This window comes from Trachurus trachurus (assembly GCF_905171665.1).
Source record: "Trachurus trachurus genome assembly, chromosome: 11".
Taxonomy (NCBI): domain Eukaryota; kingdom Metazoa; phylum Chordata; class Actinopteri; order Carangiformes; family Carangidae; genus Trachurus; species Trachurus trachurus.
Window position 1 is genome coordinate 9812217 of NC_139904.1, and position 24363 is coordinate 9836579.

Genomic DNA, 24363 nt, shown 5'->3' on the forward strand with positions numbered 1-24363 from the left:
ACATGTTCAGACAGACATTTACAACCAGATACTAATGACAAGACCTCCGATTCATCTGAGACTGAAGACAGTGAAGATGAGGAGAGGGAGAGAAAAGAATTGGATGCTTGGACCACTCATGGAGGAGAGCAGCTTCAAGGACCAGAGGAGTTGAAAGTCATAATTTTACTTGTGAAAAGTGAACATGAAGATAATGAAGAGAAACCTCCGCTCTCACAGCTTCAACAGGGTCAGACTGAGGAGGACGGAGGAGCAGAGCCTCCAGCCAGCAGCTCCCCTAAACACATGGAAACAGACACTGATGGAGGACCAGAACCAGACAGAAACACATATTCAGACAGACATTTACAACCAGATACTAATGACAAGACCTCCGAATCATCTGAGACTGAAGAGAGTGAAGATGAGGAGAGGGAGAAAAAAGAACCTCAGTCTGGGTTGAACTATGAAAATAATGGCTGTAATACTAACAGGAAACGACATAGCTGCTCTGAGTGTGGTAAAACATTTGGCAACAAGACAGACCTGACGAGGCACATGAGAATTCACACAGGAGAGAAACCATTTAGCTGCTCTGAGTGTGATAAAACATTTTGCATCAAGGCAAACCTGATGAAACACATGATAACTCACACAGGAGAGAAACCATTTAGCTGCTCTGAGTGTGGTAAAACATTTGGCATCAAAACAGAAGTGAAGAGGCACATGGTAATTCACACAGGAGAGAAACCATTTAGCTGCTCTGAGTGTGGTAAAAAATTTGGCCTCAAAACAAACCTGATGACACACATGAGAATTCACACAGGAAAGAAACCATTTAGCTGCTCTGAGTGTGATAAAACATTTGGCACTAAGCCACAGCTGACAGTACACATGAGAACTCACACAGGAGAGAAACCATTTAGCTGCTCTAAGTGTGATAAAACATTTGGCACTAAGCCACAGCTGACACGACACATGATAACTCACACAGGACAGAAACCATTTAGCTGCTCTGAGTGTGGTAAAACATGTGGCATCAAGACAAACCTGATTGCACACATGAGAACTCACACAGGAAAGAAACCATTTAGCTGCTCTGAGTGTGATAAAACATTTGGCACAAAGTCAGAGCTGACACAACACATGAGAATTCACACAGGAGAGAAACCATTTAGCTGCTCTGAGTGTGATAAAGCATTTGTCACCAGGCCACAGCTGACAGTACACATGAGAACTCACACAGGAGAGAAACCATTTAGCTGCTCTGCGTGTGATAAAACATTCAGCAGTAAGTCAGTTCTGACACGACACATGAGAGCTCACACGGGAAAGAAACCATTTAGCTGCTCTGAGTGTGATAAAGCATTTAGCTTCAAGGCAAACCTGATGAGACACATTAGAACTCACAGAGGACAGAAACCATTTAGCTGCTCTGAGTGTGGTAAAACATTTGGCACAAAGTCAGAGCTGACAGGACACATGAGAATTCACACAGGAGAGAAACCATTTAGCTGCTCTGAGTGTGGTAAAACATTTAGCTTCAAGTCAAACCTGATACCACACATGAGAACTCACACAGGAGAGAAACCATTTAGCTGCTCTGAGTGTGGTAAAACATTTCGTGAGAAGGAAGAACTGATTAGGCACATGACAACTCACACGGGAGAGAAACCATTTAGCTGCTCTGAGTGTGGTAAAACATTTGGCGTCAAGACAAACCTGATGAGACACATTAGAACTCACAGAGGACAGAAACCATTTAGCTGCTCTGACTGTGGTAAAACATTTGGCAGGAAGTCACATCTGACAGGACACATGACAACTCACACAGGAGAGAAACCATTTAGCTGCTCTGAGTGTGATAAAACATTTCGCATGAAGACGGACCTGACGAGACACATGAGAATTCACAGTGGAGAGAAACTATAAAGATGTCCAGTTTGTAAGGAACCTTTTAGATTTGAGTCGAACTTGAAACAACATGACAACGCACAGTGGAGAAAAACCATAAGAGTGTTCAGTTTGTGGTCGACGCTTCACTTGGAGTAACAGTTTAGCTGCACACATGAGAAAACATGCCAAAGACAACACGGTTCATCTGCCAAGTGTGCGAGGCCAGTTTCAGATGGAAAGGATACAAGGACCAGTTCAGAAAGGTTTATAGACGACCAATAGGCAAACGGCGTCAGAGGCAATGTCTTGGCAGCGACAGTAAACCAGTCTGAAGGATTCAATGCTCTGCTGTTGTCTGGACATGGGTTAAAGTTCACTGTGGTAATACTAGTACTAACACCAATCTGTGAATTGGTTCAAGAAAACATCGCAGACGTTTTTAGGTGTGGTGTTTATAAGTTTGGTCATTCTGATAACTTGATTGTTGTGTGTTGCATAAGGACCGATCTTATGTGTCCAAATATGAAGATGTTTATGTTTCATTCTGATCTGATTGAAGTACAGAAAACCTAATATGTTCTTGGGGAGTTTCATTCTGTACAAGTTTGTAAAAAATATCTGTATGTAATGTGTGTGTGTGTGTGTGTTTTGTGTTGCTCTGTGTTGTATTTATTCAGTTTGGGGGAATCACGGTGTCTTGAAAGCATCAGTGGCTGCAGCTGACAGGGACAGCTAACAGTAGCTAAGCTAACGGCAGTAGCAACTAGTAGTGGTAACATTGTAATTTCCTGCAAAGGATTAATAAAGTATCTTTAACTTTAACTTAACTAACACTAACAGTAGTAGCAAAGCTAACATCTAACATCAGAAACCCTCCCGTTGTCGGACACGACATGAAACTACTCCAGTTAGCTCAGTCATGTTGTAACTCAGATATCCAAAATTTCATGGACTGTTTATTGAGTCACTGAGTTATTAGGGTTAAACAGCCAACGGTTACCCCGGCTAATCTATGATAACCATGACTAATTACAAAAACGTGCACACAAATAGTAATGTTTGTCCAATCATTGGTTTTATAGACTTTACAAACATAAGATTAGTCTAAACGGTGATATAGTGACGTGAAAAATGAGATGTAGCGAAACTCTCGTCCGTCACTGTTGTTCTCATGCTGGTTTTCTACCCAGCAGTAGTTGTAAACAACGAGGCGATTCGTTCTCAGTGCCGTATTTACCCAGAATGTGTCGGGGTTTGTGCTGTCTAGAGCACTGGAAAAGAGAGTAACGACTTTGTAATACAAAAAATGTTACATTTCATCGATACTTTCAATGTGTAAACTTTCATTGTGATAGCAGTAAAGGAAAAAAATAGCCCCATTGGTATTGTATTGTTGCCTTTGCCTTTGTTTTTTTTACAGTTCAATGGAAGCGCCTCCTAATGGCGGAATATGGGTATTGCAAAAAATGACATCTGACAATGACAATGACATTTTTTAAAAGTATATTTTTTTGGCTTTTTTGCCTTTATTTGATAGCACAGTGAGATAGACAGGAAAGGGGGAGGCAGAGAGAGGGGGAATGACATGCAGGAAAGGTCTGCCCGACGCGGGATTCGAACCGGGGACGCCAGCGTTGATGATTGTAGCCTCCACATGGGGCGGCCGCCTTAACCACTGCGCCATGCACCGCCGTATTTTCAATAATTTAAGGACATTTATAGATCACCCATGTTAATAGCATCATCGAGGATCCTTTACAGATAAATATTAACAGAGGCGAGTAAAAAAAAAAAAAGTTCTCTACATTAATGTTTCAATCTACATTTTGTAATAAACAAATTGTAAGTATAATTTGATATGACCAAGACACCTAAAAACAAAAACACTGCCGTTTTCATCAATTTACAAGTAAGTGGGCAACACGCATTGGAGTGAATGAGTTTTCTGGGCGCTTTTGCAATACCCATGTCCTGATTCCTGCCACTCGGGGCGCAAAACCCTTACCACCGGAGTCAATGGTGGTGTCGTTACTCTCTTTTCCAGTGCTCTAGTGCTGTCAAAGTCACGTGTGCCAGCCAAGGGGGCAGTTGGCGGTCTGAGAAGTGAAGCTCACTTCCGCGTTCAAAAAACTGCAATCCCCTCGGCTTCCTCTGGGGGCTGGTGTCAGAAGGGAGCATTCTCCATAGACCCCCATGTTAAAATCGCCGACTTCACATCCTCAGTAAACATGTTAAAAGCCTGGTGTCAGAACGTTTTTTCGTCTCAATCGATAGTTTCTATCCCCGCACACACTCTGAGGGGGGTGAATTTTTTTTCAACTCCACCGTTTTACTGTTATAAGGTTAAAACTCTGACCAATTAGGGCGTGGAAACGTTGAGTGACAGGTCCGAGCAGCTCCGTGGACAGCTGCTTCGAGGCCAGTGGGCGGGTTCTCGGCCGGCCAATCCAACATGGCGCTGTTCAGGCCGCCATATTTGAGTCACAAAAACGACTCCCCAAAACCAATGAGTGACGTCACGGACGCGAACACCTAAAAACGGACGCTACGTCCATTCTTTTTACAGTCTATGGTGCCAGCAAGGTCTATTGAGAGCTCCAGCAGCAGCAGCTTCCACCAGGCCAGGCCCAGGCTCCAGCAGCAGCAGCTTCCACCAGGCCAGGCCCAGGCTCCAGCAGCAGCAGCGTCCGCCAGGCTTAGGCGCAGGCTCCAGCAGCAGCAGCTTCCACCAGGCCAGGCTTAGGCCCAGGCTCCAGCAGCAGCAGCTTCCACCAGGCCAGGCCAGGCCCAGGCTCCAGCAGCAGCAGCTTCCACCAGGCCAGGCTTAGGCCCAGGCTCCAGCAGCAGCAGCTTCCACCAGGCCAGGCCAGGCCCAGGCTCCAGCAGCAGCAGCTTCAAACAGGCCAGGCCAGGCCCAGGCTCCAGCAGCAGCAGCTTCCAACAGGCCAGGCCAGGCCCAGGCTCCAGCAGCAGCAGCTTCCAACAGGCCAGGCCCAGGCTCCAGCAACAGCCAGACCCCACCAGACCAGGGTTAGTGCAGGTTCCAGCAGAAAATGGGACCAAAGCAGCAAAAAAACACTGTGGAGGAGGAGTATGTATCGCTCACGCTGGTAAATGACTTGCTGAATCAGCAGAAAGACATGTTCACTGCTCTATTACAACAACAACAAGATATATTCAAACGTTTTGTCAAAGTCATTATGCACTCAACAAACACCAGAGTGGATGCAATAACTAAAGAAGTGCAGGATCTGAAATCTAGCATACAATACACACACAAAGATGTTGATGAACTGAAAATCACTCAAGCCAAACAGTCTGATCACTGCAACACAATTCAAATGGACATCATGAGGTTATGTGAGAGTTTGCAGGTCATCCTGGACAAGCATGAGTACCTCGAGGGTCAATCAAGGCGGAATAACATCGTGATTGATGGAATACCTGAAACCCCAGGGGAATCCTGGGCGGACTCAGAGGAAAAAGTAAAGGACATGCTGAAGCAGAAGTTGCAGCTACAGAGGGAGACTGAGGTGGAGCGTGCACACCGCACAGGTAAACCTGAAGCGACCAGAGAAAGACTGTGGTATAGTAGGGAAATTATTATTTGTTCCTTACAAGAGAATGTTAGGATAAATTCAATTTAGACCCTGATGATCACCACTGATATACATATATATTTTAGACATTGATTACTACTTCTGATCTATCCTCTAGTTAGACACTGATGATTACCTCTACCTCTGATCTATCTTTTAGTTAGACACTGATGATTACCTCTACCTCTGATCTATCTTTTATTTAGACACTGATGATTACCTCTGACATATGATTTAGACATTGATCAATACCTCTGATCTATTTGCTGTTCTGACAAACACATACTACCTTATTGATTAAGAAACACGCACTATTAGAAACGCACTGAAGAACACAGAGATTACACAACACTTAACCCTGATCTATGTGAACACAGAAGAAATTGTGCATCACATGTACCTCTTTTATCCCTCTCATATAGGCTAACCCTTTATTGAACTGTGGAAACTTTAACTGAAAAACACCAACTGAGTTACAACGTCCTGTGGAGCACAACCAGGGAAGAGTATGAGGCTAGGTCAGAAGGTCAGGACGTCAGGAGTGCTTCCATATGTTAAGTGTTTTCACAGATTCACGTATTAACCATCCTAGTTGATTTTACTTTATTAGACTAATTAACTTCTTTATTAAGCATATTAAAGGAATATGTCCTCTATGTTGATCATTTATTAGGCAGAAAAACCAAAGTTGTTAAAGCAAGCCTTACAGCTTTAGTCATTGCTCTGTCTCCCAGAACACTAACGTCCACATGTTGTTTTTGTGAGAAACTGTTAAGCTTAGACACTCTCAAGGTTAAAAGGGTAACTTCAGAATGTTCTTCATTAGTAGAGCCATTCATTCTGGTCTCCCTTTGTAACAGATTTATGAGCATCCAGTCTTAGAAAATGATACAAGCAGGGAACAAGACGTATAGGTAGGTGTTCTTGGAGAGATAGGAGAGCAGGATGCTCTTGCTCATGGGAGACCAGAGGCAGAGTAGGGAGGATTCCTCTCTCTTGCAGGTTGCTGGCTCCAGGAAGATGGATGGTTCGTGTGCCAAGAGGTTGGGACCAACCTGTGCACCAACGAAGGGAGGAACTAAGTCTAAAACCGCGGTTCCTCCCCATCAGTTTTAACCAATAGAAATGAATTAACACACACATAGTGCGAACAATATTAAGAGCTGTGTAACGTTTTTTCGTCATTCTTCTCTGGGCGGGTGGTTGCAGCTAACTGCTTGCAGACTGCGATTTCCTTAACAGTGAAGATCCTTGTACAAGTCTTTTGATGATCCAACTTTAATAAATGGTCAACTAGAACGTCGTTGTTTGTCCTCTCTCAAATCAACGAACACGCATTTGTTGTTTTCCTCTTTTTTACTACAACAAGAACCAGTTGCAGTCACAGGTAGTTTACATGTTTATATGCAGTTGACGCTTTTTGAGGCTGTAGTACCTGAGAGTCCAGTAGAGGGCGTATGTGGATTAGCATAGGTCAAGGTTGGTGTTAAGTAGAAGAAGTGACTCCGGAAGTGAAGCCCATGTTGTGTACTGCCATGCTGTTGATGGTCAAGTAAAGAAACCGCTAAACTGCATTCCTGCTGTGTGGACATTCATTCTTTTTTATTGAAGATGCAACAAAGACCAAGATCTATAGTTGTTAAATTCCTGCGTTTTAAGGATAAGGCTGCAGTCTTGCAAAGGGCCAAGAACCTCAAGGGCACGAAGATATTCATCAATGAGGACTACACGGACACTGTAAGACAAAAAAGGAAAGAACTGATGCCAAAGATGAAAGCAGCACGTGAAAGAGGAGAGATAGCCTATCTCAGACATGACAGGCTGATCATCCATCCTCGCACCAGCACCCCATGTTAAGTGGGGTATGAATGAAGGTATGCCTACATAAAATACACTTTTAACACATTTAGGACTAACACAATCATGTCACAACACAAACAACCAAAGAGAGGCCTAAGTAATTGCACATATTAACATAAACAGTCTTAGGAACAAAATAAATGAAGTCACTGAAATGTTATTTGAACATAAATTGCACATTCTGGCCATCTCGGAAACTCACCTGGACTCTTCCTTTGAAGATACGGAGCTAGAGATTAAAGGTTACAACATTTACAGAAATGATAGAAATAAATATGGTGAGGGAGTAGCTTTTTATGTTCGGGATCACGTGCCTGTGAAAATATGTACTGATATGATGCAATACAACATTGAAATATTATGGTTACAAGCATATCTACCTCATCGAAAGCCTATACTGTTAGGATGCTGCTACAGACCACCCAGCGCTAAGAGTGAATATCTTGATACAATCTGTGATATGTTAGATAATAATGCTGTTGTGGGTCAGGATATTTACTTCATGGGAGATTTTAACATTGACTGGTTTGCTAATAACTGCCCTTTGAAGAACAAGATGCAAACTGCCACAAATTCATGTGGACTTACTCAAGTTATAAATAAACCTACGAGAATATGTGTAAAGCAGGATGGCACGAAAACCTCAACGTGCATAGACCATTTTTTTTACAAATTGTCCAGACCTGTGTAATAATATATTGTCTGTGCCCATCGGCAGCAGTGATCACAACCTGGTCATAGTTGGAAGAAACATTAAAGTAAGTAATCCTGGACCCAAAATTATTTTTAAAAGGTCATATAAACGGTTCAATCAAGATGTATTTGTTAATGATGTGAAAGAAATCTGTTGGTCTGAAGTCTTAGCAGCCAATAATCCTGAAATTGCTCTATTGAAGTTTAACAATTTATTTTTGCCTCTAGTGGAGAAACATGCACCACTACAGAAGTCTACTGTCAGGAATGCCAAAACACCCTGGTTAGATAAAGAAATTAAAGATGCTATGAGAATGAGAGATCAAATGAAAAAAACTGCAAGTATAACAGGAAATATATGTGACTGGGACCTCTATAAGAAAATGAGAAACTCTGTTACCAAACTTAACAGGAAAAAAAAGAAAATTTACTTTGAAAAATGAGTTAACGAGGTAGGAATTGATAGTAAAAAACTATGGAACATTTTAAATGATCCGACAGGGAGAAAAAACAAAACGAATCCATCCTTTATGGAGGCAAATGGCAAGTTCATCACCAAGCCCAATGAAATTGCAAACTATTTAAATGATTATTTTATTAGCAAACTAGAAAAAATAAGAGGAAACATGTCTAATCTAAGTAATGATATATCTCACCTATTAATAAGAAATAAAATCAATGAATGGAAAAAACCCCAAGTTTAAACTGGAGAATATAAGCACTAACAAGGTAAAGGATTTCCTAATAAATTGCAAAGACAAACCATCGGGTGTTGATGGCCTTGACAGCAGGCTTCTCAAAATAGCTGTTGATCAGATAGCTCCTGCATTAACCCATATAATTAATTTAAGTTTTATGTGTGCTACATGTCCACAAGCATGGAAGCAGGCGAAAATAATATCACTGCCAAAAAACAAGAGAATGTCCTTTTCCAGCTCAAATAGCCGTCCTATAAGTTTATTACCAGTATTAGGAAAAATAATGGAAACGATTGTTTTTGAACAAATTAATAATTATTTATCTGCGAATAACATTATCTGTAACTCTCAACATGCTTACAGAAGGGCTCACTCCACGGCAACGGCGCTGACTAGCATGTCTGATGATTGGCTTAGAGAAATTGATAACAAAAATATGGTTGGTGTTGTATTTCTGGATTTCTCAGCTGCTTTTGATGTAATTGATCATCACTTACTACTAACAAAACTGTCCTGCTATGAGCAATCTGCACTTAATTGGTTTTATAGCTATCTATCAAACAGGACACAAACTGTATTTTTTAACGGCAGCTACTCAGAAACCAAAACCACGACATGTGGAGTACCTCAAGGGAGCTGCCTTGGTCCTTTATTATTCAGTATTTTCACAAATGATTTACCGTATGTATTAGAGAAAGCTAACACAGTTATGCATAGGCGGCGCTATCAATAGGCTAGGGGAAGCTTAGCTTCCCCTAGATTGTCACAGAAAATAAAATAAAAATCATCACAAATAATAAAATGGAAAATTTAGATTTAGATTTAGAATTTTCGGTCGTATTTGACTGGTTACCTGCGTCATTACGTAGGTTTAAATGTGTCAGCATGTGTCAGGCAGCGGCCGAAGAAACCACTGGCCGTCTCGTTGTATTTCAGAGGAGAGGCAGCGAGTGTGGTGCTTTACCTCTGTACGCCGAGGGAGGCTGAGGCTACGCTGCCTCACTGCCTCAGTGTGAGCCGCACGTACGTTCACGTTGTTTTCGTGAATTGTAAACAAACAGTCGCCCCCTCGGTTTTAGCTTCCAGCAGTCTAGCGGCTAATTCAACAGCAGTGATGGATAACTGTACCGGAGAGGCTGAATAACTGCATGAGCTTCATTTGAGGAATAAACGGCAGCTTTTACCTGATGGACCGACGCCTGAGCTACGGTAGCTAACAGCTAGCAGGTTACGTACTTTCTCTTCCCTCCCTCTCTTTCTTTATACACGCACACACACAGTCTGTCATATCTGTTGTAAACCTTGTAATAACAGCTTGAGTACAGTTAACACTATTGTTGCTTCGGTTTGAGTGTGGATTAATTGTTAACGGTTTGTTGTGTAATGTGAGCGGTGGTCATGGGGTCCTGATGAGTTGGGTTTTAATAACAGCTGAGCTGATAGATGGTGTGGATTGTGATGAGAAGGTATTGCACATATTTTAAGACTTATCTGTGCAAACCATTGTGCAAAACCTGTTTGTTGTGACTTTTTGCGTGATAAGATGATTTGCCGAATTCTTCTTCCATTCCTGCAGCCTTTTGTCTCAATGTTAACGACGGCAAAATGTCGAGATATTTTATTACTTTATGAAAATAAATGTCTGTGAGTTAAAAAGATGTGGGCTACGCATTTCTGATTTGATTTGGCTTTTCGTGCATTTGGTTAAACACATAAGTAACAGGAGAGAGAGAGAGAGAGAGAGAGAGAGAGAGAGAGGTCCACTGGGTGAGCTAGATTAACTTTTAACGGGAGAGAGAGCGGCGCACCGCGCTGTCAAAGCTCGTCTCAGCAGAAATTATGTGTGCTTTCAATATAGACACGAACGAGTCATTCAGGAATAATTTCCAACTCTATGTATGTTAGTGTTATTTTTTCCTAAGTAGTGGCCTATCCAAACTTACTGTGGCCCGTCCAAAATTGAAATCATGTCACCTGACACCTGTGTGAGCGCACATTCTCAGCGATGCAGCGGGTGCGCAACTGGATGAGGACAACTATGGCACAGCAGATACTGTCAACTGTGTCGCTTCTGTACATCGAGAGCAATAACTACGGTAAAAGGATTTAACCCTGAAGAAATAGTTGAGAAATACGACACAAACGCCCCGTGGTGTATGCTAAGAACATTGATTAATTGATTATGGGCTACTACACCAGCAAAAAAAAAAAAAACAAGTAGAGAATGAAAGAAATCATTCTACTGCATCTCATTTTGATGAATATAATCAAAATTTATATATCTGCCTAGTGCCTATGGGTAAAAACTTTCTCTTTTTTTTTGTCCCGTAGCTTCCCCATTCCTACTGTCCTAGCGCCGCCTATGCAGTTATGTATGCGGATGACGCAACCATATATACATCAGCATCTACTGATAATGTATTAGAAACTATTATGAATAAGGAACTAGAAAGTGTGGCTGAATGGGTTAAAGAAAACAAGCTGGTCCTGAACATATCTAAAACCAAGTGCATGATTGTAGGCTCAAATCATAATATTGATAGAAATCCTGTATTAAATATTAAAATCAAAGATATCACTATAGACCAGGTACATGAGACCAAATTGCTGGGAGTGACAGTTGACAACAAATTATCATGGAAAAAACACATTAATAATATGATTGCAAAGATGGGTAGAGGTATATCAATTCTAATATGCAACTTTTATAAATATAAACATCTTGAAAACAGCAATCCAATCGATAATATTATCACATCTCGACTATTGCCCAGCAGTTTGGTCAAATGCCACTGGAGACATTGTTGAGTGGTGCTCTCAATTATTCTCACTTATTGATTGTTTATTGATTTATGTTTATTTGTCAGAACATTGATGTGATTATGATTTGATTGTGAAGGTGAAGCCACCTGTCTGGTGGGTGTGGTTTAATAAAAGCGCCCTCCTGCACGCAGCTGAGAGCAGTTGCTGTGCTGAGTGCCATGTGAGGCAAACTGAGCGTCTCTCGTCCTCCTTCCTTCTCCTCCGCGTTCGGTGCCGACAAAGTGGGTTTTTACACCAGTAGCCGTTGTATGGCTGCTCTGCCAACAGGTTATGGGCCCAGAGAACCCAGGTGAATCAAGAGAAAGTTTTGCAGCATGTTCCCACCGACGTACAGGTGATGATAGCATGCTGTGAGCACCATGAGCAGACGGGCTGCAGAGAAGAAAAGCAGTCTCGGTAGCCGCTGGTCGCGGCTCCTGTTTGACGGAGAAGAAAAGAATTATGAATTATGGGAGGCGAAGTTTTTGGGCCACCTCCGGTTGCAGGGGTTGAAAGACATTATCTTAACAGAGCCCACAACCGAAGACGCAGACGAGTTACTTGAAGACGCGGAAAAGAATGCGGAAGCATATGCGGAGCTCATCCAGTTTCTCGATGATAAGAGCTTGTCGCTGGTGATGCGCGATGCTGCAGACGACGGGCGGGAGGCCCTGCAGATCCTGAGGAACTACTATCAAGGCCGAGGAAAGCCACGCATCATAAGCCTCTACACAGAGCTGACTTCACTGCAGATCTCAGACAGTGAAACTGTGACTGAGTACGTGATCCGGGCAGAGACCGCAATCACAGCGCTAAGAAATGCCAGTGAGACATTAAGTGACGGACTATTGGTTGCAATGGTATTGAAAGGGTTGCCGGAGTCCTTTAAACCATTTGCAATCCATGTCACACAACGAGATGAGACGATGCAATTCTCTGAATTCAAAACAAAGCTACGAAGCTACGAGGACACAGAGAAGATGCGGGCTGCAGATGACAACGTGATGAACGTGCGGCAGCGGAAAGCGAGACCCGCCGGAGCAGGTGACCGGGGAGCTGAGAGAACCGCCGAGGAAGTGGTGTGCTTCAGATGCGGCCTGAAGGGACACCTGGCCAGAGGCTGCCAGCGCAGACTGTGGTGCAGCCACTGCAAGAGCACCACACACCGGGACACGACCTGCAGGCGGAAACAGCGTGGGAACCGAGACGACGCACGAAAGGTCTCCGGGGAGACCGAGGACCAGGACAAAGAGTACTTCTTCCGAGTGAGCGAGGGAGCAGCAGACGTTGACGTGAGGGGCCTGATGGTTGACTGCGGGGCAACCTCGCACATCGTCACAGACCTGGCGAAGTTCGTGAGGTTTGACGACGGGTTCCAGGCCAAGTCACACTGCGTGGAGCTGGCTGACGGCACGCGGTGCAAGGGCGTCGCGGAGCGCCGAGGTGATGCAGAAGTCTGTCTGATCGACAGCAAAGGAAGACACCTGAACACAACACTGAGGCAGGCGCTGTACATCCCATCTTACCCACAAGACATTCTGTCTGTGAAAGCAGCCACTGCCAATGGAGCCACCGTGGTGTTCAAGAAGGGGAAGGACGTTCTGATCCACAGAGACGGTACCAAATTTCACATACACGTACACGATAGACTTTATTATTTGCACACATTGAACAATGATGATGATGATGAAGGTGATGATGATCAATGTAAGGGGTGTCATGATATGCAGACCTGGCATGAAATTTTGGGGCACTGTAATTATAATGACATTCAGAAGTTACAAGATGTTGTGGATGGTATGAAAATCAAGGGTTCCACACACAAACCTCCACATTGTGAAGTGTGCACTCAAGGGAAGTTTTTCCAAACCAGAAACAGAGACCCTGATGTAAGAGCTAAGACCCCTCTAGAACTAGTACACACAGACTTGGCAGGGCCAATTCACCCAGAGTCTAGAGATGGTTACAGATATGCACTTTCATTCACTGATGATTTTTCCAGTACTGTATTTGTGTATTTCTTGAAGAACAAAAGTGACACTGTTCTAGCTACAGAGAAGTTTTTGGCCGATACTGCCCCATATGGTAAAGTGAAATGTTTCAGATCTGATAATGGTACAGAATTTACAGGTAAAGATTACCAGACATTGCTCATTAAAAATGTGATCAAACATCAGACATCAGCACCTTACTCTCCTCACCAAAATGGTACTGCTGAGCGCAATTGGCGCACACTTTTTGACATGGCAAGGTGCATGCTAATTGAAAGTGGTCTGCCGAAACAACTATGGACCTATGCAGTCCAAACTGCTGCTGTGGTCAGGAATAGGTGTTTCAACAGACGCACAGGGCAGACACCAGTCCAGATGTTGACAGGAAGACGACCCAATTTGTCTAGAATGCAGAGGTTCGGGTCAGAGTGTTTTGCCTATAAACAAGACAAGAGAAAACTTGATCCAAGGTGTGAAAAATGTGTTTTCATTGGGTATGATAAAAACAGTCCTGCATACATGGTCTACTTACCTGTCAGTAAGAAAGTGCAGAAGCACAGGTTGGTAAAGTTTGTGGCTAAATCAGGTGTAGAGCAACAGACACAGACTCATTTTACACCTGAAGATGATGACTTCATAAAACCTAGATCTAGAAGTCCAGATCATGTGATAGAACAGAAACCTGAAGTCAGCCATCACCAACCACAAAGAGTTGAAGTCAAGTGTGAACCTGAGTCAAGCCGTTATCCTTCCAGAGAGAGAAGGAGGCCAGACAGATACACAGATCTAGCCCAGAGTAACATTGATTATTGTTACCGTGTGATATGTAACCTACCTGTGTCATTTACAGAAGCTGTAACCTCAGACAAATCAAAAGAGTGGGTGAAAGCCATGGATGAGGAAATGCATTCACTTAAAGAGAACAACACATTTACACTGACCAATTTGCCTGAGGGTAAGAAAGCGGTGGGGGGTAGATGGGTGTATGCTATTAAAACTGATGTTGATGGATCTGAGAAATACAAGGCCCGATATGTTGCTAAAGGGTACAGTCAAAAGATGGGTGTGGATTATGAGAGGACATTTTCTCCTACAGCTAACATGACTAGTGTTAGAGTTTTGATGCAGAAGGCAGCACAAGAAAATTTAATCTTACACCAGATGGATGTGAAAACTGCCTATTTAAATGCACCCATAGACTGTGAGATCTACATGGAACAGCCAGAAGGGTACGAGGTGGGATCTCACACAGACAAGAAGTTAGTCTGCAAACTAGAGAGGTCATTGTATGGGCTCAAACAATCGGGCAGAAATTGGAATAAGTTGTTACATGACCATTTGACACAGAATGAGTTTCTCCAAAACCAAGCTGACCACTGCGTTTACACGAGAAAGAGAACATGAGAAGGTCATTATGGTAATTTGGGTTGATGACTTGTTAATTGCAGCAAGTGATGAGAATGCTATGAAGGTTAAAAAAGACATGCTTGCAGCAAGCTTCAAAATGAAGGACCTAGGCAAACTGAGAAGTTTTTTGGGTATTGATTTCGAACAATGTAATAACTGTGTAACAATGTCTCAATCAAAATATGTTGAGAAGATTCTGGTAAGGTTTAACATGCAAGATTGCAAACCTAGGTCAACACCTTGTGAACAGAAACTGAACTACACAGATGATGCTGCTTTACTGAGTGATGTTTCAATGTACAGAGAAGCAGTGGGTAGTCTGATCTATTTAACTGTATGTACAAGACCTGATTTAAGCTTTGTTGTAAGTAAACTGTCACAGTATTTCAATGAACCTACTGTTGAACATTTTTGTACAGTAAAACATGTGCTAAGATATCTAAAAGGTACAAGTGATAGGAAGTTGTGTTAAGAGTAATGAAAACCTAGGTATACAAGCCTACAGTGATGCAAACTGGGCTGGTGATGTAAAAGATCGTTGTAGTACAACTGGGTATTGTGTAACTCTATCTCAAGGTGGCACGTTAGTGTCATGGAAGACCAAAAAGCAGCCCACTGTAGCACTGTCCACTTGTGAAGCGGAGTATATTGCTCTTGCTACTACCATCCAAGAGTGTCTGTACCTCACACAACTGTTAGATGGCATTGATAAACATGTGTATATGCTACCTATAGTTTTTGAGGATAACCAAGGCACAATTGCTTTAGCTAAGAATCCTGTTAAAAGACAGCGATGTAAACATGTGGATATTAAATACCACTTCATTCGGTCCACTGTAACTGATGGTAAACTGTCATTAGAGTACTGTCCAACTGAGCAGATGGTTGCAGATCTTATGACCAAGCCTGCAACAAAATTTAAAGCAGATATCAGTGGAATGTTTTTGTTAATATAAGTCCTAAATAGTCCTATTTTCCGTCAGCAATCACTTACATGAAGTATTTCAGCCTAAACACGAGTCTCTCCGTCACTCTGCTCTGCTGTAACCCGAGGAGAAAATTTTCCTTGTGGGATACAAGTGTTATCCAATGAGGAGAGAGAACGGCATGAAGGGCTGTGTGTGCAGCCAAGGGATGCGCGTGAATGTGGTGACGTAGCACGAGGACCAATTGATGCCTGACAAGGGCGGGGGCTGCTAACTCATGGTGCGTTCAAAGAAACTCGTACTTTGTGTTTTTCCTTCCTGTGAAGTCATACCAGTTCGATCTGGTACGAGTTCACGGGTCGGAAGTTACGAGTGGCCGTTATAGGGAACTTTCACAGACAACAGGATGGTAAAAACACGAGCTACGGGTTACCTGGAACGCTACCAAGTCGTAGTTGTGACTTGAAGCTGTAACTTACGGTTTCAAAAGCCTGCCTTGAACGCAGCATTAGCCGAAACGGCCGTGAAGCTGATATCTGCTTTAAGTTAGCAAGATTTGCTGAATTTATGTTTGGGTATAACTGGAAGAAAAATAGACCGTATTGATGATTTCTGACTGAATGTAAATGAAATGTTTTTTTTGTAATGTGAGAGCAAGTGGGGGTGTTGAGTGGTGCTCTCAATTATTCTCACTTATTGATTGTTTATTGATTTATTGATTTATGTTTATTTGTCAGAACATTGATGTGATTATGATTTGATTGTGAAGGTGAAGCCACCTGTCTGGTGGGCGTGGTTTAATAAAAGCGCCCTCCTGCACGTAGCTGAGAGCAGTTGCTGTGCTGAGTGCCATGTGAGGCAAACTGAGCGTCTCTCGTCCTCCTTCCTTCTCCTCCGCGTTCGGTGCCGACAAAGTGGGTTTTTACACCAGTAGCCGTTGTATGGCTGCTCTGCCAACAGACATGTTAAATAAACTACAATGTAATGTATACAAAATAGAGCTGCCCGGACAATACTGAAGTGTGACTACAGGACAAGTATCATTTCTATGCACAAGAAACTTAACTGGTTACTGGTCAAAGACAGACTATTGTACTCACTGTTTGTTGTTATTAGAAATATATCTGTCCTAAAAACACCTGTTATCTTGTTTAAAAACCTCGCTTTTAGTGCAGAGAGTCATAAGTATATCACCAGACATGCAGCTGTAGGAAACTTTACATTACCTAAAGCAAGATCTAACACCATCAAGCGTACGGTTTTGTATAGAGGTATGAAAGAATGGAATTCACTGCCGAAAAATATCAAACTCACCACGAACACAAAGAAATTCAAAATATTAATAAAACAGCATTTATCAAAGTAAGACAACATGGTATACTTATATATGGAGTATATTTCGATGGATATAGGATATGTGTTATTATAATGTATATTCTGTAGAATGAATGTATATACGAGTATGATGTGTGATGTGTAATGATGTACACATGATATGTAGAAATGTGGGTAATAGGATTAGTATGTGAACAATTAATATAACGAAGAATGAATGAAGCACAGTTAAGAAATGTAAACACTTATTCTGTTTTTGTTTTGTTAGGTTAAGCATATCGCTCACTTGTTTTTTTTTTTGTTTTAAATTTTTATAATGTTTATGTTTTGTGTTTTCAACTGTATATTTGATACTGTTGGACCCCAGGAAGAATAGCTGTGGCTTTGCTGCAGCTAATGGGGATCTTAATAAACAAATAAATAAACAAATAAATATAGAATGGACCAACTTATCAGAAAGCATATATGATAAAAGAAAGTACATAAATAAAGACATGAAATGTTTCGTTCTGTGTGTAATGGTATGGTATATTAGTTTCACCCTTTGAATTGAATTACTGACATAAGTAAACTTTTCCTTAATAGGCTATTCTAATTCATTGAGAGCCAGGTGGAGCTTCCCCATATTGGGGATCTAAACAGTTACTTTCTCGCATTAAGTGGGAATTAAAATAACTTCTCGAGATAATCCAGTAGCAATCTTCTCCATAATTTTAATTCAGATACTTGCCAACACTGCCCCCTACTGGTGACGAGGGTGGGCCATTTGTGAATCACCAGCTGTTTGTTTGTGGATCTGACCACAGACTGCATAACAAAGATCTCGACAAGAACGTCTCAGAAATACGTCATTGAGGAAAGAGATGCGTGTGTGATTGGTGATCCATGCTGAATCACCACAAACAGAATTTTTATAAGAAGTTTTATGAATGTCTTTTTTGTTTTTACAAATGAAAAATACATATTTATTTATTTATTTATAAGTATGTACTATTTGTGGATAACAAAACACGTGTGCAAACCAAGGAATATTTCCAACCCTCTGTGCGTCTGAGACAACTTGCTGCTGCTGGTCCCTGAAGGGGCGGAGTGGTGGCGACACCCACGTGACACGGATACAGGAAACGGACTCCTCGTGGATCTTCTTCCTTCTCGCTGCTGTCTCACGGGGAGTGAGTGTGTGTCTGTGTGTGTCTGAGTGAACATGGCTAAAGTCCAGGTGCTGAGAGCGCTGGTGGAGCAGCGACTGAGTTCGGCCGTCGAAGAGATCTTTGTTCTGATTGAAAGAACCGTGGAGGAGTACGAGGAGGAGCTATGTCGGTCAGAGCAGGAGAAGCAGCGACAGAGGAAACAACTGGACGCTTTGTTAAACCCTCGGGTTTTGTTACAGAGAGCAGGTCAGTTATTAACGGAGAACCAGTTTGTCTCGGTTTGATGTAACGGGGAAATGTTGGTGGCGTTGAGGACGGACCAACTGATCGTTATAAACATAAAGAGTAGACGCCGCATCGGCTGCTGGGGCAAAGAAATGCGGCCGCCATCTTGAACAGTTGAGCAGCAGAAGTAACAGGACGCCAGAGCACTGTTCGTCATGGCAAAATAGCGTTTTCCGACAGAATAATTGTAACACAATGTTTTTCACCAGACACCATTACTATGAGGTGTCCAGAACAACATACTAAAAGTCCTAAGAAATCCTAGTTGGGGAAATATGTTTAATTCTCATCAATCCAAGATTGATTTACTGTATAAAAGTCTATGATGCCAATGAGGCCAGGCAACAATACACCCCAATGGGGCTATTTTTTCCTTTACTGCTATCACAATGAAAGTTTACACATTGAAAGTATCGATGAAATGTAACATTTTTTGTATTACAAGTTTCTTTGAATATGGACATGAATATGCAAATGAGCAATACACTAATGGAACCCGAAGAGGCTTATTTTTTTCCTTTACTCCTACCACAATGAAACTTTACAAAATGAAAGTATAGTTGTGTGGACAGACTGTGTGCTGTCTATATTGTCTGTCTATGTTTTCTTGTTTGTGTCAATTGTTGGACTTGGAGTCTGTGAAGTAAAGCTATATAAATATATGGAGAAGATTGCTACTGGATTATCTCGGTATATCGATATATATATATATATATATATATATATATATATATATATATATATATATATATATATATATATATATATATATATATATATAGTAACATTTCTGTATTTCAAGTTTCTTGGACATTTTATTTTAAATATGCAAATTAGCTCAACACTAATTGACTTAGGATCCCTGTTTTTGCTGCTTGCGGCTTTATGGCTTCTTGACCATAACTCAATTAGTGTTTAACTCATTTGCATATTCGAATTTATTTCCCAAGAAACTTGTAATACAAAAAATGTTACTTTTCATGTATACTTTCATTGTGGTAGGAGTAAAGGGGGAAAAAAACAAGCCTATTCGGATGTATTTTGGGCATGTTCTATTAGTGTATTGCTCATTTCCATTCAAATTAATTTTAAAAGAAACTTGTAATACAACATTTTTTACTTTTCATGTACTTTCATTGTGTAAAGTTTAATTGTGGTAGGGGAAAGGAAAAAAAATAAGCCTATTCGGGTGTATTTTGGGCACATATATATACGTGTATGGCTCATTTGCATATTCAAATTCATTTTCTTATAATACAAAAAATGTTACATTTCATAAATTTTTTCATTTTGTAAAGTTTCGTTGTATTGCATTGTATTGTATTGGGGAAAAGAATAGCCCCATTGGGGTGTATTGTTTTCTGGCCTTATTGGCACCATAGACTTTATACAGTAAATCAATCTTGGATTGATGAGAATTAAACATATTTCCCCAACTTCACAGCTCAAGCCAGTAAAATAATCGGTTCACCACAAACCCCACTGTCCCATCTGTATGAGCGCTCTGTGATCAGGAAAGCCATCTTGATCACAGAGGAACCTTCACACCCTCTCCATTCCTCATTCACCCTCCTCCCTTCAGGCAGGAGGTACAAAGTCCCCCTGGCCAGAAAATCAATCTACAAAAATTCATTCATTCCATCTGCAGTCACAGCCCTCAACAGTAGAAGAACTCCAACCTAAACAACCCAAAATGACTTGCTGCTATTGTGCTCTATCTATCTATCTATCTATCTATCTATCTATCTATCTATCTATCTATCTATGATTTCCTAGGACTTTTAGTACCGTATTTTTCGGACTATAAGTCGCGGTTTTTTTCTAGTTTGGCTGGCCATGCGACCTATATTCAGAAGCGACAAATATATTTAAAAAAAACCTACGCTATGACCACAAGAGGGAAGCAAGGCTTTTATTTCTAAATCCCTCCTCATTCAGTAGCTCATCTTCATCTTCCTCACGTGCTGTTCTCCTCGCTGCGCTGTCTGACTTGTCTCCGTTGCACCGTAGCGCTTCACTCCCAGTCAATTCAGAGTATTTTCACAGCGTATTCTGCGGCCCGTCTTTGGTCTCTGCTCCGGTCCCGACTGTGCTCTGGACACGGAGCAGAGAACCAGGTCCGACAGTGCAGGCCTGTCCCTCTCTGAAGCAGAGGAGAGGTCGGCTTCACTCCCGTCCGTCTTCACAGACAGTCCACAAAGGATTTCTGATCACAGGGTTTCCCGCAGCGCTTTCCTAAGAAAGAAAGAGCTGCCGCCTAAACTAACGTGTTAAAAAAAAAAAAAGTAGCGATATTCGCCGCCGCCGCCCCCCGTCGGACGATCGCCTTCATTCATCTCCGCATCCTCTCCGCATCCTCACACACACATACGTAGTACACACCACAGAGAAGTGCGCATGCATAACAGGAGCGCGCTATAGGTGCCGGCCTTTCGTGTAAACAAAGCCCCGGCCATTATATGAGACCCAGCTATTAATTAAATGTTTGAAAAATAAATGCGACTTATAGTCTGGTGCGACTTATATATGTTTTTTTCCTCTTCATGACATATTTTTTGACTGATGCGACTAATACTCAGGTGCGACATATAGTCCGGAAAATACGGTATGTTGTTCTGGACACCTCAAAGAAATGATATATAGTGAAACACTGTTTCTGTTACAATTAGTTCTATTTTGGGGTCCAAAATGAGCTAGATTGCCTGGACTATGTGCAGCATATTATTTCTGTCCTAATCAGCGGACCATTGGAAACAGCTGGCTCTGGGGATTACTTTTCACAAATAAGATTGAACATTACTATTTACTTTGTTAAAGGAGCATTATCGCAAATCCAAATTCTTAATTCGGCCACTAGATGGAGCCAGGCGGAGCATATCAGATATAAACAAGTGGGCAGCTGTCAGAGAGAGAGAGCAGCCTCGTTTAGTGCCCCCCCCCCCCCCCCCTCCTCCTCCACCTCCTCCCACCTCCTCCTCCCTCACCAGGCTGAATGAACGTGCAATCGCGGGAAAGGAAAAAGAAAACTCGCTAGTGGAAGCGGCAGGTCTACTCGCGCACAACCACAACAACGGCAACAACAGCAACTGCAACTTCCTCCTACAAATGTATGATAGTTGGTGTGACGTGCAGACCGCAGTGGGACGATTCAGTGACTGTAAGCAGCCTAACACTGCTACATTACAATTTACTGTTGCATTTTTCCGGTTCGGAGGTCGGATTTGCGAGTTCCGAGTGCAATCGAACGCAGCAAGCGCCGGGCCGGCTTGGATCATAACAAAGACAAATACTGCTGTATTTGCGATAATGCTCCTTTAAAGGAGCATTTTTGTAAATACAGCAGTAATGACATTAAATAAGCTGAAATATGCAAAAGATATGTCGGAGGGATCCATAACTAAATTTACAAAGAAAATTGCCAACAGTGTAGTGTCTGTGGGGCAAATGCAAAATTTGTTATGACACAACCCGGCCCGGCGCCTGCTGCGTTCGATTGCACTCGGAACTTGGAAAGATCCGACCTCTGAATCGAAAAAATGTCGTAAATTGTAATGTAGCAGTGTTGGGCTGCTTACTATGGAAAGCCATTTTAGTCATAATGAAATAAATTAATAAATAAATAAATATAGCCATGAAATGAGTCCCGAATTAAATAAATAGGATGATAAATAGATATAAATGAAATATAAATACATATATTTTTATTTTAAAAACAACATTTTTATTTTTTCAGGGGACTTTTATTTTCTAACGCCTCATTTATTTATTTCCAGATACTTTTATTTCCTAATGTCAGATTTATTTATTTCCGGCGACTTTTATTTCATAACGTGACATCATGTATTTATTTCTGGGGACTTTTATTTCATAACGTCACATTTATTTCACTGCTCTTTTATTTTTATTTATTTTTTATCTAATTATGTGCCATGGGACCGCGGATGGAAATTAGCTTCCAGCTAAATCCGACATATTTACAGCAATTAATTGTTTTTTTTTTGTATGTTCATGAATATGTGAGGTCCCATTCCAAATAAACCTTTAAATAAATAAAATTTCATGCTGCAATATTCAAATGAGGGGGCGGTGTTATCTGGACCCTTTCAGAGTAAAACATCACATGCGGAAGTGCTGTTGTTGTGAATTGTTGATCGCTACTCAGCAACTTGATCAATAACTTGGGGAGGAGAATAGTGTTTTAAACATATTTAGTTTTTTCTAGTTTCTGTTGTTTTTTATACAGTCTATGGTTGTTACATGTCGTCTTTCTGCCTTATGAGGTCATGTCGTTTAACGGCTAATGTTATGTGCTGCGTAGCTAACCAGCTAGCTATGTCTAGCATCATGTCCCTGCCACAGCAACTGGGTAAAGACAAAGTCCTTCTAGGCAAGTCATGCCACTCGGCGGCCATCTTGGCGACACCACGAAAAGCCCAAAGAGACCAGACCCCTATCTAAATGAATGGAAGGATGGTCAAATCCACCCTTTAACGTGATAGCAGGACGGAAAAAACATACAGACATGCTAGCCAGTGAAATGAGATACAAATAAAAACCAAAAAAACATAGACTTAACCGCAGAATGACGTTTAAATCGCTATTTTTCACTGAACGGCTGAGTCCGTGATCTAGCAGCAGCCCGAGCATACACCGGTCTGCCCTGCTCTACCTGGAGGCATATCGGCTTGAGTCTGGAGATTTTTGCCCAAAAATAAACGCTAGACTTACATGAAATCCGTCTTAATCATCACCTATGGGCTCCTAGTTCTGTGTGTGGTGACTGTCTGCTCCCCCCTCCCACGATCCCCACTAACGTTAGCTGTCTCGGATGCTATCGAATGCTAGCATGGATCTATTAGTGCTAGCATGTCGTCTCAGCAGCAGCAGTCAGTTAAAATAAATAAATACAGTCCGAGTGTACCGCTGGAGCCACGGACTGATTACCGACCATCACTGACAACTAAGGGCCGAGATATACTCGCTGTAAACTACGCGTACGCGAGCTGCCACGCGTATTCTGCGTCGCGTCACCTCGCGTCTATATGTGCGTTCGGTTGCAGCCGACGCATCAAACGGACGCAGATTACGCGTGGCAGCCATGATGCGCTCGCGTACGCGTAGTTTACAGCAAGTATAATGAGGGCTTAAAGCCTCGACCGGTAACAAGTATGAGGGGCGGTGTGCTGAGCTAGCTCGATGCTAACTTAGACTAGCGGTTAGCATCCGCCGCTAACTTCGGTTAGCATCCGCCGCTAACAGCCACTTCTCAGCTCACAACAAGCCTCTTGTACTCGGTACAATAAAACAATAGAGGCTCTCGTTATACTTGCTGTAAACTACGCGTACGCGAGCGCATCATGGCTGCCACGCGTAATCTGCGTCTGTTTGATGCGTCAGCTGCAACCGAACGCACATATCGAAACGAACAAAACCATACATTCAAAAATTAAATTGAAGAAAATGTGGACTGATCGGTTCATTGTAAAACACTTATTGATGTGAATGTGGTGAATTCTGTATACGTAGCCCCAAGATAGCTCTTTTGTTCAGCAGCACACACCTGAAGCTTTTCATTAAGACCAGGTTTCCCCCCTTTTCCACTGAGCTGGTTCCAGTGCTGGTTCGGAGCCAGTGCCTGACTAGCACCGGTTCTTTGCTTTTCCACCAACTGGTTATTGGTCCTTAAAACTGGTTCCAAGCACCAACTCCTTGCTGGGCTAGCTACCAGCCATTGAAGAAAA

General features: G+C 42.0%; 1 protein-coding gene across 1 annotated transcript in view; it reads left to right on the forward strand.

Moving 5' to 3' along the window:
• The window catches only part of LOC310993933 (uncharacterized protein), a gene marked incomplete at its 5' end in the record, with an annotated part of 35128 nt that overhangs the window by 7098 nt on the left and 3667 nt on the right, over positions 1 to 24363 (forward strand). Inside the window, one exon of the mRNA XM_083982417.1 lies at positions 29 to 2138. Within this exon, the coding sequence (XP_083838543.1) occupies positions 29 to 1911 (1883 nt within the window). The 3' untranslated portion in view covers positions 1912 to 2138. The remainder of the gene's footprint in view (positions 1 to 28; positions 2139 to 24363) is intronic.